The sequence below is a fragment of the Silurus aristotelis genome (assembly GCF_946808225.1).
Source record: "Silurus aristotelis genome assembly, chromosome: 20".
Taxonomy (NCBI): Eukaryota; Metazoa; Chordata; class Actinopteri; order Siluriformes; family Siluridae; genus Silurus; species Silurus aristotelis.
The window spans coordinates 141,113-153,638 of NC_139593.1; the positions used below are offsets into that span (position 1 = coordinate 141,113).

The 12,526-nt window shown below is 39.5% G+C and overlaps 2 protein-coding genes across 2 annotated transcripts in view; one reads left to right on the forward strand and one right to left on the reverse strand.

The window, feature by feature from the left end:
* The window catches only part of LOC310715611 (integrin alpha-M-like), a gene marked incomplete at its 3' end in the record, with an annotated part of 231,568 nt that overhangs the window by 140,917 nt on the left and 78,125 nt on the right, over nucleotides 1-12,526 (forward strand). The gene's annotated exons all lie outside the window — the stretch shown is intronic.
* The window catches only part of LOC310715583 (uncharacterized protein), a gene marked incomplete at both ends in the record, with an annotated part of 66,600 nt that continues 54,144 nt past the window's right edge, over nucleotides 71-12,526 (reverse strand). Inside the window, 26 exons of the mRNA XM_083522096.1 lie at nucleotides 71-265; nucleotides 598-724; nucleotides 855-937; nucleotides 1,059-1,191; nucleotides 2,057-2,148; nucleotides 2,390-2,602; nucleotides 2,686-2,803; nucleotides 2,898-3,022; nucleotides 3,221-3,351; nucleotides 3,490-3,584; nucleotides 3,708-3,901; nucleotides 3,996-4,121; nucleotides 4,246-4,364; nucleotides 4,624-4,724; nucleotides 4,838-5,043; nucleotides 5,160-5,336; nucleotides 5,516-5,634; nucleotides 6,024-6,213; nucleotides 6,307-6,453; nucleotides 6,582-6,666; nucleotides 6,768-8,790; nucleotides 9,250-9,802; nucleotides 9,923-10,017; nucleotides 11,116-11,249; nucleotides 11,367-11,500; nucleotides 12,195-12,350. Coding sequence (XP_083378222.1) covers nucleotides 71-265; nucleotides 598-724; nucleotides 855-937; nucleotides 1,059-1,191; nucleotides 2,057-2,148; nucleotides 2,390-2,602; nucleotides 2,686-2,803; nucleotides 2,898-3,022; nucleotides 3,221-3,351; nucleotides 3,490-3,584; nucleotides 3,708-3,901; nucleotides 3,996-4,121; nucleotides 4,246-4,364; nucleotides 4,624-4,724; nucleotides 4,838-5,043; nucleotides 5,160-5,336; nucleotides 5,516-5,634; nucleotides 6,024-6,213; nucleotides 6,307-6,453; nucleotides 6,582-6,666; nucleotides 6,768-8,790; nucleotides 9,250-9,802; nucleotides 9,923-10,017; nucleotides 11,116-11,249; nucleotides 11,367-11,500; nucleotides 12,195-12,350 — 5,871 coding nt within the window. The remainder of the gene's footprint in view (nucleotides 266-597; nucleotides 725-854; nucleotides 938-1,058; nucleotides 1,192-2,056; nucleotides 2,149-2,389; nucleotides 2,603-2,685; nucleotides 2,804-2,897; nucleotides 3,023-3,220; nucleotides 3,352-3,489; nucleotides 3,585-3,707; nucleotides 3,902-3,995; nucleotides 4,122-4,245; nucleotides 4,365-4,623; nucleotides 4,725-4,837; nucleotides 5,044-5,159; nucleotides 5,337-5,515; nucleotides 5,635-6,023; nucleotides 6,214-6,306; nucleotides 6,454-6,581; nucleotides 6,667-6,767; nucleotides 8,791-9,249; nucleotides 9,803-9,922; nucleotides 10,018-11,115; nucleotides 11,250-11,366; nucleotides 11,501-12,194; nucleotides 12,351-12,526) is intronic.

Sequence of the window (12,526 nt, forward strand, 5' to 3'; positions counted from 1 at the left end):
TGTGATTTTTCCTTTCTACAACTCTACCACATATATAAACGATATGTGCTAATGCACAAGATGCTCTGTCTTACCCATAAGTAGTGTTTCCACTGAGCAGCAGTGACTGTATAGCAGTGATCTGAGAATCAGAAAGATCTTCACAGTTCTTCAGTTTCTCCAAAATGAGAGGGTCAGAGTTCTGAATGTAGGAGAAGTCCAGTGTGCAGGCCATATTCCCAAGAACATCCACCTGATCCCTGGTCAGACTCACACCAGATATACCCTACAGCATCACAAACCATAAAGAAGTGTCACACAGAATCTCTAAAAATGGGGGACTTGTGAGGAGTCCAACATTTTGTTTCAAAATATTTGTCTTTTATATGAACTTGAACATTTTGCTAATAAATTAACCCAATTATATGTTCTTGATAGATCACAAAACACTTATGGAAGTCCTTCCAAAGAAGGGAATGTGCTGATTGCAATAGATGAATATTTCAACACTGGAAGTTCACAAATCGAATGTAACATTTGGTGCAATTTGGTTTTCCAAGATTTAAATGCTAACAATGAATGTGTTGGGCTGTAAACATGTTACTGTGTATGTATTACCAGGCAGTCCTTTGCATTGTTGAACAGGTTGGTCATTTTGTCAAGGACAGGGGAAACAACATAGAAATCTGCTTTGCCCAGGGCACTGAAATATGACTGGCAGTTCACCTTCTGTATTTTCTCATAGCTACAACACACAGATAGCAAACAACCCACACTATTCATTTCAGACACCTGAAACCATCAAGTGGGAATGCAGGAGACATGTGTATTATCTTTTATAGTCAGTATTTTGTGTGCGTGAAAGTGTTCCACACCTGTAGTACAGTAGCAGGTCAGAGGGGACATCAGTAAAGTTAACAAATGGATCTTCTTTTACGTAGTTGTACATGCAGGTCAGCTGAAACACAGAATGCATTGTAATTATGTAGTTTCTCATTTACTAGTCAAGGTTTGGGTCCACATGCTGTCTCTGTCTCAGGCTTTGTGCATAATGTGAAAGAATATCAGAGTGTATCTACCTGAGCCTCTTTCAGGACAACCTTGTCTCTGTCTGCACGTGGTCTACAGGCTTTCACTAGATCTTTGGCTTTTTGTGTTGGCAGAGTCTGAACTGAACCACAGGAGAATCCCTGCAGTACTGATGGTGACAGACTGTGGGGAGAAACACCCACATAAACACACACACACACACACACACACACACACACACACAGAGTCAAACACAGACACACACTCAATGACTAGTTTATTCACCAAATTGCAATCTTAGCAAGTCAGGTTGTGTGTGAGTGTCTGTGTGTTTGTGTGTGTGTGTGAGAGAGAGAGAGAGAGAGAGAGAGAGAGAGAGAGAGAGAGAGAGAGAGAGAGAGAGAGAGACATTCTGTGTGTTTCTAACTCACTCTTCTGGATTATCACTGGCACTTGCCACTGCACCAAACAGCATCATAGCCTGGTAGGAATGGAACAAGTCATAGCATTTATGGGAATGACTTTTACACCCTGATTACCAAACTAGACTGGAATTCAAATATCTGTAAGTGCTGGGATTACAGTCAAACCAGTATAACAAAGTGATTTACAAAGTGAGTCGTCTGTTCAGTTACCTGTTCATGACTCCAGCTTTTGTTATTGATGAGTGAAATTTCCACAGAGCTCAGTGATGTCAATAGAACAAGCGGAATATACATCACCAGTGCATCTGGAACATTCTGTATCACTTCAGTTTGGTGTACAGAGATTATCTGGAAAAAAAGGGTTGGAGCAGACTTCAACATCAACAAACAATTGATTCCATACAAATACAAAGCTGTATAGGAGACAGTCACAGAAATGTAAATAACAGTATTGTGTGTGTGTGTGTGTGTGTGTGTGTGTGTGTGTGTGTGTGTGTGTGTGTGTGTGTGTGTGTGTGCGCCTCGTGTTAAAAAGAGTGTATACCTTTTGGACAAATGTCTCTTGCAGAATAACTGGTGCTGATAAAATGTTATTGATGAACGTTACATTTTGTGATAAAGACATAATCTGAGAAGATGGGAGGATGGAGATGGTTGCAGAAGGAACACCACCAATAAGTGTTCCCAGTGACAAGACTGAGGAGGCACTGTCGATCTGTGAGATAATACAATCCGATTAAAAGAAATAATTCTGATATTGTCCACATGAATGCACCAAGAGAATGTTTAAATTGCAGGACTTTGAGAAATAGCGTGTTATTAGTAAATATATATATAAAAAGGAAATACAATTTTGTTCTTCACAGGTTGATTTTGTGAAATAGCTTCAACTTGATGTGATTTCATTTCCAGTAGCATAGACTGTCATTCCTGACAATTTTGCAATGTACACTCACATTAAAGCCTGAACTAATGATGCTCTGGATGAGGGCATTCAATTGGCCCTGGTCCCAGCCACTGATGATACTGAGTGTAGACAGTGTAGTGTTTAACACATTGGAGGGGGCGGAGTTTATCTGGCCCACAGTCAGGCCCACGCACAGGCTACCCAACGATTGGATGGCATCTGTTGTTATATTGGGAAACTTTGCTACCAGCAACGCTGTAACCTGAAAAGAGAAAAGGATTATAGATATCTGGTACTGCTACACTAGCTGATTAGTAAACAGGCAGATACTTATTTATTGATCACCTCTGGATTAAATTCTGTACAGAAGTTGTTGATCTTAGTGAGGATGGTCTGAATGTCTGCATCTCCAAGAGGAACAAACATGGAGGAAGGACTTTGACACAGCAGCTCAGATGGTAATCTATAAGAACACAAATAAGCTTTAAGAATGCTTTATACAAGGCTGGATGAAGAAATAGAAGAAGTAGTTGATAATGTGTAGAGTCTAGTGTTACCTGAGTGGGCTGAAGTCAGGAAACTGGAGGTACAACTCTCTTGTGTAGTACTGCAGGACACTGGCTGAAATGTCTGCATTGTTGAACAACTGAAGATTTTCAGAGTTCTTCAGGAAGACACTTGACTAAAGAACATAATAAACCACACATTAATACGTCACTATGAGTGTGTGTTGCATGATGTATTTAGCTGATATCGGTCCAAATTACTAAAATAGATAATTACACGTATGCTTGTGTGTGTGTGTGTGTGTGTGTGTGTGTGTGTGTGTGTGTGTGTGTGTGTGTGTGTGTGTGTGTGCGTCTGTGTGTGTGCGTGCTACCATGTTTCCTGATAGGAATGATTGAAGATCAGTGAGGGTGATGAAGGTGATGAAGAATCCGATATTATCGACAAACCAGGCAGTGGAGTTCAGAAGAGGATCTGAAGAGTTATAGCAGCGAGGGCTGCCATCTGCAAAGTACACATACACATAGTTTTGTTGAGACACACATATTGTACATACACGTGTACCGAAAACAACAGTGAAGGACATTTCATCAGAGAGAAAGAGAGAGGGATTGAAAACAGAAGAAAAGAGTTTATACTTACTGCTGCTGCTTAAATACTCTTTAATAGAGCTGTACACATCAGCTGGGGTGAAATCAGCTGCAGCAAAGGTGTAGTTGTCCCCTAGGATGGACACCCTGCTCACAAACACACATATAGAGGAAATGTTGTACTAGAGATACTTGTTTTTTAAGCCAACAGACAGAGGTCCGTGTTTGTGCTGAGAACCCTGTGTAATGCTGAATGCAACAAAGACTCACAGTTTCCTGTATGACAGACAAGAGGCACCACTGAGCTGGGTGGAGCTGATGAGCTGAGAGCTGAGGTAGGGCAGGTAGTGAAGCAGTGTGACATTAAACCACTGTTCTACATCAGCCTGAGATGAGGCACTAAGTGCACGAGGCCACACACACTTTAATGTTTGGCTGGCCAGAGCTGAGGACAAAACAGGCTCCTGTAAAGGGATACAGAGATTACTCTATCTGTTAATATAACAAAAAAGTAAGCAACATGCATGGGCAACAGCAAAAGTGAAATGAAGAAAATACCATCTCCAGGTACTGAGTGGTTCTGTTGTAATTGTCAAGCAGTGTGCAGAGTTCAGAACCATTAATCACTGGGTTTGTGCTGTTCAGATACTCGCTGAGTTCTTCCGTTGAGATGGAGCTCAAAATCTAGAGGAGACAGAGGAGGGACACCACACTAATTACAGAGGGAGGAGTGGTCAACTTACTGTTTACTACTAAAACTGTTATTGAGCGTTTCACTGATGTGAACAGTGTTCGAGAGCAGAAGTACCTCTGCCTGTCGATCAGCCGGAATAAGGGACAGGAAATCTTTTAGGTCAGGGAATCCAAAACTGAGGAACAACTGTTTCAGGAACATGTAGAAGCTCCCACTGCCATAGCAGCTCAGGCCTGTTAGGCAATAGAGGGCACTAATGAAAATGTCTGTGGTGTATTCAAATTGATAATATCAGTGAATGTTGGACATTCCTTTGACCGAACCCATCATCAGTCAGTCACATCGACTTATCACCGTCTACATACAGCATAATACAAAATACACACAAAGGTACACACCTACACACACACACACACACACACACACACACACACACACACTCACACACACACACACACACACACACACACACACACACACACACACACACACCTTGGCTGGACTGGTACTTCAGATAGTCTTGTATGTAACTGAAGATAGTGTTGGACTGTGTTACAGAGAGGTTACTGTACACATTATTAAGGCCTTTCACTCTGTAAACACACCAATAGAAATAGACAAATTACAAATCAAAAGAAAAAAAAAAATGAATTAAATTGTAATTAAAAATATTAGATTTCTGAGTTCATGTCAAGGAGAAGCTCACATCTCTCTGTAGGAGTCACAGCTGATGTTCATGGGGATGATAGACAGGGTGCTTGGACCAGTCCCGGGAAGGAAGATAGAAAGGTAAGTCTGGAACCACAGTGCAAAGTCCTTTGAGCTGAAACTTTGGAAGTGAGGTGCCAGATTCATTAACGTTATGTTCAGAATGGTGTCTGATGTTGCTGAAGGAATGCTAGTCATGTTCATCTGCAAACACACATCGGCATCCGTTAAAAGTCTGCAAATACTTGGACTTCATACATTTGTATGCACAGAATAAATGTCTTTTATTTTACAAGAAAATAGGCTACAGAGATCCTCACTTGTATTGCAATCTGGCTGAAGGCTGTGAAGAAGCTGACAAGTTGATTCAGATCTAAAGATGTGATCATACGGCTAAACACCTCTCTAAACACAGAATCATTTCCCAACACTCCTGCATTTGGCTGCAAAATGAACTCAGCTTTCTGCTCACTGGACAGTAAACCGAACACTGCAAGCTGCAGGACAAAACATTCATGTCAGACATTCTGTTCACAACAGGTCTACAAGGAAAACAAACAACACTGGTACAGCAGCTGTATGTTCTCTCAGCCAAAACCCAAAGACCAACTGTTTCTACTACACTCTTGTGAACACAAACGAAACAAGTAATTGCTGCAATTGTGATGTTACTCACACTGGAGAAATTAGCATTTAGAATTTGGAGCTCTTTAAAGGTGGCATAATTGCTGAAATTGCCAAGGTTCTTTTCAAACCAGTCATTGCTGCCAGAAGTGCTGGAAACACAGCCAGGATCTAAAAGGATCAGAGATCGTTGGATTAATGAATCAAATTATTCCTAATTGTCTTATATATTTTCATCTAGGTAAACCATCATTTTAAACCAATCAGACTTAAACTTAAGTCACAGACTGCCACGTGTCTGTTTCAGGTTTCTGAACATATAAAGGAGACTATGTACCTGGCAAGTCAACTCTTGACAGGAAGGGAAAGATGAATGAAGTAAAGACCCACTGCTTCTGTTTCTTTGTCATGAGTGATTCCTGACTACTGAGAGCCTCCACCCTAATTTGAATGGAACAGATCAGATTTTCACATGAACTACATCATCTTCATGTCTTAAATAACACATCTGGAGTTTCTAAATTCCAGTGACCATACTTACACAATTTGGTATGTCTCACAGCTGAAGTTTTTGGAACTGATGCTGAACAGAAAGTCTGTGGACACTGATGACAAAAACAGTCTGAGCCTTACAAGAAACCAAATCCTGATAAAAGTGACATTCTTCATTTGTGCTATGGTAAAGTCCTTAATTATAGCTTCCCCAATGGCATCAAGTATATTTGGATCAGCATTGGCACTGCTGAGGGTCTACAAGAAAGAACATACAATACACATATCCAAATACATTAATATTATAATTATTAAAATTATACTATAGTGATGCCCAGATTTCATTCATACCATATTGGAAATCTGGTCCAGGGCTTCATCCAATGGTCCTGCAAATTTGTCAAAAAACAGATTCCAAACTTCTTCTGGGTACTTAATACTGCCTTCCAGTTTACATATTAGCAGTTTGGCAAGTTCATCAGTAGACAAAATGGTAACCTTGAAACACAAGAACATAAAACATTAAAAGTTTTAATGTAGATAAATGACTACAAAACTATTATTTGTACAGGGCTGAATTCAGAAAATATTTGTATAATTTTGCTTGTGGTTAATCGATGGCTTACTGATGAACAGGCATAGTAAGTGATGCTAATGTTGCAAAGTAGTGCAGAAATATTTCCATCCAAATGTGTACTCTCAAATGTTTGACTGTGGAAATAATAAATAGATAACATGAAAATTATTTATTCTGTCACTACTTTTGAAATGACTTTCTTAAAATGAACTTTCTTTTATTAACCACAACTCACCTGTCAACATTTTGACATGGGTTCACAGTAATGTTAAGAATGCTTTCAAATGAAGTGGTGGCTTTTATATTTGAAATGGTAGAAGCAGTGGTGCTGATAATGGCATTTTCAGTAGAAGCTGTGTTTTCAGCAGAAATGGTTGTAAGGAGGGCATTGCTAGTGGTAGATATGTTGACATTTGTTCCAGCAGAAGTGCTTATCTTAAAGATTGCAGTAGTGGAAGCATTGGTTGTAAGGGGGGCATTACTAGTGGCAGACATATTATTGGTTCCAGAAGAAGTGTTGGTTTCAATGCTTGTCAAGGGGGAAGCAGTAGTTGTAAGAAGGTCATTGCTAGTTGTAGACATGTTGACATTTGTTCCAGGAGAAATGCCAATTTCAAAACTTACACTAGGGGAAGGAGTTGTCGTAAGGAGGGCATTACTAGTGGCAGACATGCTGGCATGTGCTTCAGCAGAAGTGCTGATTTCAAAGCTTGTAGAAGTGGAAGCAGTGGTGGTAAGGAGGGCATTGCTAGTGGCAGACATGTTGTTATTAGTTTCAGGAGAAGTGTTGGTTTCAATGCTTGTCAAGGGGGAAGCAGTAGTTGTAAGAAGAGCATTGCTAGTTGTAGACATGTTGACATTTGTTCCAGCTGAAGTGCTGATTTCAATGGATGCACTGGGGAAAGGAGTGGTTGTACGGAGGGCATTGCTAGTGGTGTACATGTTGACATTTGTTCCAGCAGAAGTGCTGATTTCAAAGCTTTTAGTAGTGGAAGCAGTGGTGTTAAGCAGGGCATTGCTAGTGGCAGACATGTTGTTATTAGTTTTAGGAGAAGTGTTGGTTTCAATGCTTGGCAAGGGGGAAGCAGTAGTTGTAAGAAGGTCATTGATGGTTGGAGACATGGTGATATGTGCTCCAATAGATTTGCTGATATCAAAGCTAGTCATGGGGGAAGCACTAGTGATAAGGGAATTGTTAGCAGTTGTCATGTTGACACTAGTGCCAGAATTGTTTTGAAAAGAAGTGGTGATTTCAATATTTGCAGTGGCAGAAGCATTGGCAGTATAGAAGGCATTGCTAGTGGCAGTGATATTGACATTTGTTCCAGCTGAAGTGCTGTTTTTAAAGCTTGAACTGGGGGAAGGAGTGGTTGTAAGGAGGGCATTGCTAGTGGTAGACATGTTGACATTTGTTCCAGCAGAAGTGCTGATTTCAAAGCTTGTAGTAGTTGAAGCAGTGGTTGTCAGGGGGGCATTGCTAGTGGCAGACATATTGTTATTGGTTCCAGGAGAAATGTTGGTTTCAAAGCTTGTTGAAGGAAAAGCAGTAATTGTAAGAAGGTCATTGCTAGTGGAAGATTTGTTAACATTTGCTCCATTAGAAGTGCTGATTTCAAAGCTTGTCATGGGGGGGGTACTAGTGATAAGGGCATTGCTGATGGTTGTCATGTTGACACTGGTGCCAGAATTGTTTGGGAAAGAAGTGGTGATTTCAATATTTGCAGTGAGAGAAGCATTGGCAGTATAGGAGGCATTGCTAGTGGCAGTGGTATTGACATTTGTTTCGGCAGAGGTGCCAATTTCAAAGCTTGCACTGGGGGAAGGAGTGGTTGTAAGGAGGGCATTGCTAGTGGTAGACATGTTGACATTTGTTCCAGCAGAAGTGCTGATTTCAAAGCTTGTTGTAGTTGAAGCAGTGGTTGTCAGGGGGGCATTGCTAGTGGCAGACATATTGTTATTGGTTCCAGGAGAAGTGTTGGTTTCAAAGCTTGTCGAAGGAAAAGCAGTAATTGTAAGAAGGTCATTGCTAGTGGAAGATTTGTTAACATTTGTTCCATTAGAAGTGCTGATTTCAAAGCTTGTCATGGGGGAGGTACTAGTGATAAGGGCATTGCTGATGGTTGTCATGTTGACACTGGTGCCAGAATTGTTTGGGAAAGAAGTGGTGATTTCAATATTTGCAGTGAGAGAAGCATTGGCAGTATAGAAGGCATTGCTAGTGGCAGTGGTATTGACATTTGTTTCGGCAGAGGTGCCAATTTCAAAGCTTGCACTGGGGGAAGGAGTGGTTGTAAGGAGGGCATTGCTAGTGGTAGACATGTTGATATTTGTTCCAGCAGAAGTGCTGATTTCAAAGCTTGTAGTAGTTGAAGCAGTGGTTGTCAGGGGGGCATTGCTAGTGGCAGACATATTGTTATTGGTTCCAGGAGAAGTGTTGGTTTCAAAGCTTGTCGAAGGAAAAGCAGTAATTGTAAGAAGGTCATTGCTAGTGGAAGATTTGTTAACATTTGCTCCATTAGAAGTGCTGATTTCAAAGCTTGTCATGGGGGAGGTACTAGTGATAAGGGCATTGCTGATGGTTGTCATGTTGACACTGGTGCCAGAATTGTTTGGGAAAGAAGTGGTGATTTCAATATTTGCAGTAAGAGAAGCATTGGCAGTATAGAAGGCATTGCTAGTGGCAGTGGTATTGACATTTGTTCCAGCTGAAGTGCTGTTTTCAAAGCTTGCACTAGTGGAAGGATTTGTTGTAAGGAGGGAATTACTAGTGGCAGACATGTCGGCATTTTTTTCAGCAGTAGTGCTCATTTCAATGCTTGTCATGAGGGAAGCATTAGCTGTAAGAAGAGCATTGCTAGTTGTAGACATGTTGACATGTGCTCCAATAGAAGTGTTGATTCCAAAGCTAGTCATGGGGGTATTAGAAGGGGCGGTTGTGTCGGCCGTTGTTCCAACAGTGGAAATGTCTTTGAAACTTGTAACAGGGGAAGCATTGGTGCTGAGAATGGCGTTTGTATCTGTAGATGTGTTGATAATTGTTGTCATTGTGTTGACACTGGATATGGTAGTGTCAATAGATGTCATGGAACTTGTAGTGATGACTGTGGAATAATTATTGCTCTTTGAGTTGATAATGCCAAGATTCAGCATATTTAATTCAGATGGGATCTGTTGTGACACCCAAGACTGAACTGCTGAAGAATTCTCAAACAGTTTTAAATCTGCCACATTTACCCCCATTAGAGATTGTACAGTTTTGACATTCAGGGCCTAACAAAAACACAAAAGATTTTCTCAGTTAATTAACTTAATAAACTTGTTATATATCTCAATGTATATTTCTTTCTGCTTTATATAAAAGAAGTAAATATTTTTTGTTTGTATTCATACATTAAGAACAGCCAGGTTCAGTTCAATGAATGTTGTAATGTCCATGCTGATGTTATGAGTTGAAAGGTCCTGAATGTCTTCCACAGAAGCTCCACCTAGACACACACACAAATGTATATATATATATATATATATATATATATATATATATATATATATATATATATATATATATATATATATATATATATATATATAAACATTATGACTGGTGAAGTAAATAACACTGATTATCTCTTTATCATGGCACCTGCTAGTGGGTGGGATATACATCTGGATCCGATCAGGAATAACATTATAACCACCCATGTAATATTGTGTTGGCCCCCCTTTTGCTGCCAAAACAGCCGTGACCCATCAAGATATGCACTCCACTAGATCCCTTAAGTTGTGCTTGGTGCTCCTAGCACCAAGATGTTAGCAGCAGATCCTTTAAGACCTGTTGTGAGGTGGGGCCTACATACATAATACTTGTTTGTCCAGCACAGCCCAATGCTCAATACGCTCAATTGGATTAAGGACAAAATGTTCACTTGCTGCCTAATATATCCCATTCACTAACAGGTGCAATGATGAAGAGATAATAGTGTTATTTAATTTACTTGTCAGTGGTCATAATGTTATGCCTGATCAGAGTATTAGTGAAAATCTTTCACCAAGACTCATTGATGCACGGAAGGAGCAAAGGCTGGCTCATGTGGTCGGCTTGCAACAGACGAGCTACTGCAGCTCAAATTGCTGAAGAAGTTAATGCTCTACCGATTACGACTGTTTTGACAACAAAAGAGAACCAATATAATATTAGGCAGGTGGTTATAATGTTATACCTGATCAGTGACAATAAAGTTATGCCTGGTTGTGTATAACTAAGTGCATCAATCTACAAATTACAAAAACATAACAAAAAAATTATAAAATAATGGAAATGCAATGTGTATTGCATTATGAGATTCTAGTAAAGTCAGTGATAATTATTATTTGTAAGTTCAACCTGTCTGGCATCAACAATGATGTGGAATGTACATTTGTGATTTTATGAGCATGTAAATTCAGACATTGTGGAAATGTTAAATGATTGGGTGGTGGGATGATAGCATGTATGAGCAGGAGTAAAGTTCATTTCATGTAAATATTAATCGTCTGGAGAGTGAATATCAAACAATTACATTAAATGTATATTAGCGTTTTTTTACCTAGATAAGGTATCAAGAGTCGGTAGTATGTTGTGGCATTGCTGCGAAAATTGCTAAATGAAGATTTGGCAATGATGAACAGAGCAGATTTTTGTTGGATTGAACATAAAGTCAGATCTGGAGGCAGGACCATCCTGCATAGAGAAAAAAGGAAACATCATGAACACTACAGTACTCAAATTATTCTTAAATCTCTTTTTTTTTCTTTTCCGTGTTTATGTATGTATGAACATGTTTGTGTTACTACTTACATTAGACTTTCAGCAGTGATATTTTCAAGTACATTGATATCTAATGTACAGATGTTAGAACCAATGACATTTAATTCAGCACTTCCCAGAGAGTAATTATCCATGCTCAGATATCTCATAATTAATGCTTTGCTCTAGAAAAAATACAATATTAAAGTAGAAAGCAGGGCAGTGTCTATTCAATAGATATATTAGGGTTCTTAACCCTCAAGTGCTTAAATGTATAAATCAGATAATTGTAAGTTGCTCTGGAATAGGCATCTGCGAAATGCCATAAATTTAATTGTAATTCTCTATCTTCCTCTTACTGATGGATCACGAATGCTCTCTTTTTCTCTCTATACAGAATCAAAGATGCTCTCTCTTCTTCACTATATAGGATCAAACATGACCCAGCTCTCTTTTTCTCTCTACATAGGATCACAGATGTTTTCTCTTTCGCTCTTTATAGGATCACAGATGATTTCTCTTTCACTCTATAAAGGATCACAGATTTTTTCTCTTCCCCTCTATATAGGATCACAAATGGTTTTTCTTTCACTCTATAAAGGATCACAGATGCCCTCTCCTCCTCTCTATATGGGATCGCACATGACCTATCTCTCTCTTCCCCTCTGTCTTGCTCTCGTTCTCTGATGGATTAGATATACTCTCTGTTTTTCTGATTAAAGGATTGCAGATGCTCATGATTTCTCTCTCCCCATCTCTCTCAGAGGAGTTGGGAATGTCTCTCTCTCTCTCTCTCTCTCTCTCTCTCTCTCTCTCTCTCTCTCTCTCTCTCATAAACATTTAAACTTACACTCACACACTTTTAAATCCATCCATTACCTTTTCTGGTTCCCAGCTTCCATCATTTGAGTCCAGTAAAGAGGACAACGTATCAATTATAGTAATGTTCCATTTGCTAATAGCATCAATAGATGCCACCCGAGAAGTGGAACCTAGTAGTTGCAGCACATCATCATTAAGGCCTGATGGGTAAATCTAGATATGCAAAAATTTCAACAAATTTTAATATACCACCTGGCACACAATATCCAAAATTTTGTTTGGGTAAATCCAACATACACACAAAGTCTGACTTTGAACTTATATCCCAAAAACAAACCTTAATTGAGAGATTATTTATTTTGCAAACATATAGCATGCAAGAATTATAT